The sequence below is a fragment of the Aphanomyces invadans genome (assembly GCF_000520115.1).
Source record: "Aphanomyces invadans strain NJM9701 unplaced genomic scaffold supercont1.31, whole genome shotgun sequence".
Lineage (NCBI taxonomy): Eukaryota > Oomycota > Saprolegniomycetes > Saprolegniales > Verrucalvaceae > Aphanomyces > Aphanomyces invadans.
The window spans coordinates 438,172-439,726 of NW_008580176.1; the positions used below are offsets into that span (position 1 = coordinate 438,172).

The 1,555-nt window shown below is 51.9% G+C and overlaps 1 protein-coding gene across 1 annotated transcript; it reads right to left on the bottom strand.

Annotated features, from left to right (window-relative positions):
- Positions 1 to 284: 284 nt before the first annotated feature.
- H310_11397 (hypothetical protein) lies at positions 285 to 668 on the bottom strand (the record flags this gene model as incomplete). The annotated part of the gene is made up of 1 exon (XM_008878079.1): positions 285 to 668. The coding sequence occupies one exon, from the start codon at positions 666 to 668 to the stop codon at positions 285 to 287; it is 384 nt and encodes a 127-aa protein (XP_008876301.1).
- Positions 669 to 1,555: the final 887 nt, after the last annotated feature.

Genomic DNA, 1,555 nt, shown 5'->3' on the forward strand with positions numbered 1-1,555 from the left:
AGTAGTTGGTGAACACTTGCAGAGATTGTACGGTATAGTTGCCAGTTTCCGAATCAATATTCCAGGAACCGTCTACGTTTGTGAGCGCGACCACGACGTCTTGCTGTAGGTCGTCGTCGGAGTAGAATTGCTTGGTGCCGTCCAACCACATTGGCGCACGGCTGGAGTCAGTAGCACTCGAGAAGACGACGAAATAGTGCAAGGTCGACGGAGGCAGGACGATCGGCGAGGGAGGGGTCCATGTAAACTTCTCTTGCTTGACAGACTTGACAATGTCAATTTGTTCAAATTTGTTGGAATCGGGGCAGCCCGGAACGCCTATAGTCCACCATGAGCCCCCCATTGCAATGCCCCCAGCAAGGTAGTTCCGTACCGTCGACAGAAGGGCAAATAGCGACTCGCAGCTTCGTGTTGTGGGCCACGGTGGACGTGTCCATCCAAAAGGTGACACGGTCGACGGTACGCTCCTCTGGGGCGCCGCACTCGTCGTGCTGGGGGCTGCGGAATCGCACGGCTTCGCCGAGCTTGTCCGTGATGTAGTCGGAGTGGGCACCCTCGGGGGGCGTGTGGGTATCAAACACGATTTGGGACGCAACGGCGACGTGGACGAGACCGGCAAGAAACTTCATGGCAGGGAAAATGTTGAAATGACGGTGGTGGGCCACCATGGCCCAAAGGGGTATCTAACCACATGCACCGCGACATGCACTGTAACGGTTTCGCCATGGTCGTCACGACTGGAAAATCAACAATCACGATCGCCCGAGCTCTGGAATTTCCAATGCCCGATCGGACGGACAATGCGACACAACCTAGATCGAAGTCAACTCGTGAAGATACGATTCACATGGTTATGCTGCGACACGGCCTACAGGCCTATCTGTCGCATTTCACGACGAGAGGAAAAGATTGGGCGTTCGGTGGCACGCACGATTGGAGCTGGCTCCTCGCCACCGCCTTTGGGAATGTATACACACGAACTCCAAGTCGCTTAAGTGGGTGTACAATCACCTCGTTGAAAGCTCCGTTGCTGACTGTGAGGCCAGTCGTTCGTAGAAGGGGGGCATACAAATCAAAGCCACGTTCGGTCAATCCTTCTGGAAGGAAATACGTGTCTCCATGTCAAGTTTCAAGTAGAAACGAGTCTCAAGCACATCTGTGACGATATTCTACCATACACGTTGTGCAAGACATAATACGTTGGCGCGCCTCTGCGAAGTTTTACGACAGCGTTCTCAAAGTTTAGCTACAGACTTTGTAGTCTAAGTGATGATGCACTGACTGTCGTATTTTTGATTTCAAAAATGTTGAAATCCTGACATGGAGGTTAAAAGACGAATACAGTGAAAAATCCATTGTTATATAAACTACAAATGAATCGTCCATCCCATCTTGAGGATGGCAAGGCATCGACGAGGTTTTACACCGTCCATGTTCGACCAGGGTATCGCAGATGTCAAGGCCTCTCAACACAATAGTTTTGCTTGCCATGGCCGTAAACTTCACACGCCCCCACGATTCTCAATGGGGTGGAGATCGGGGGATGCCTGAAAGG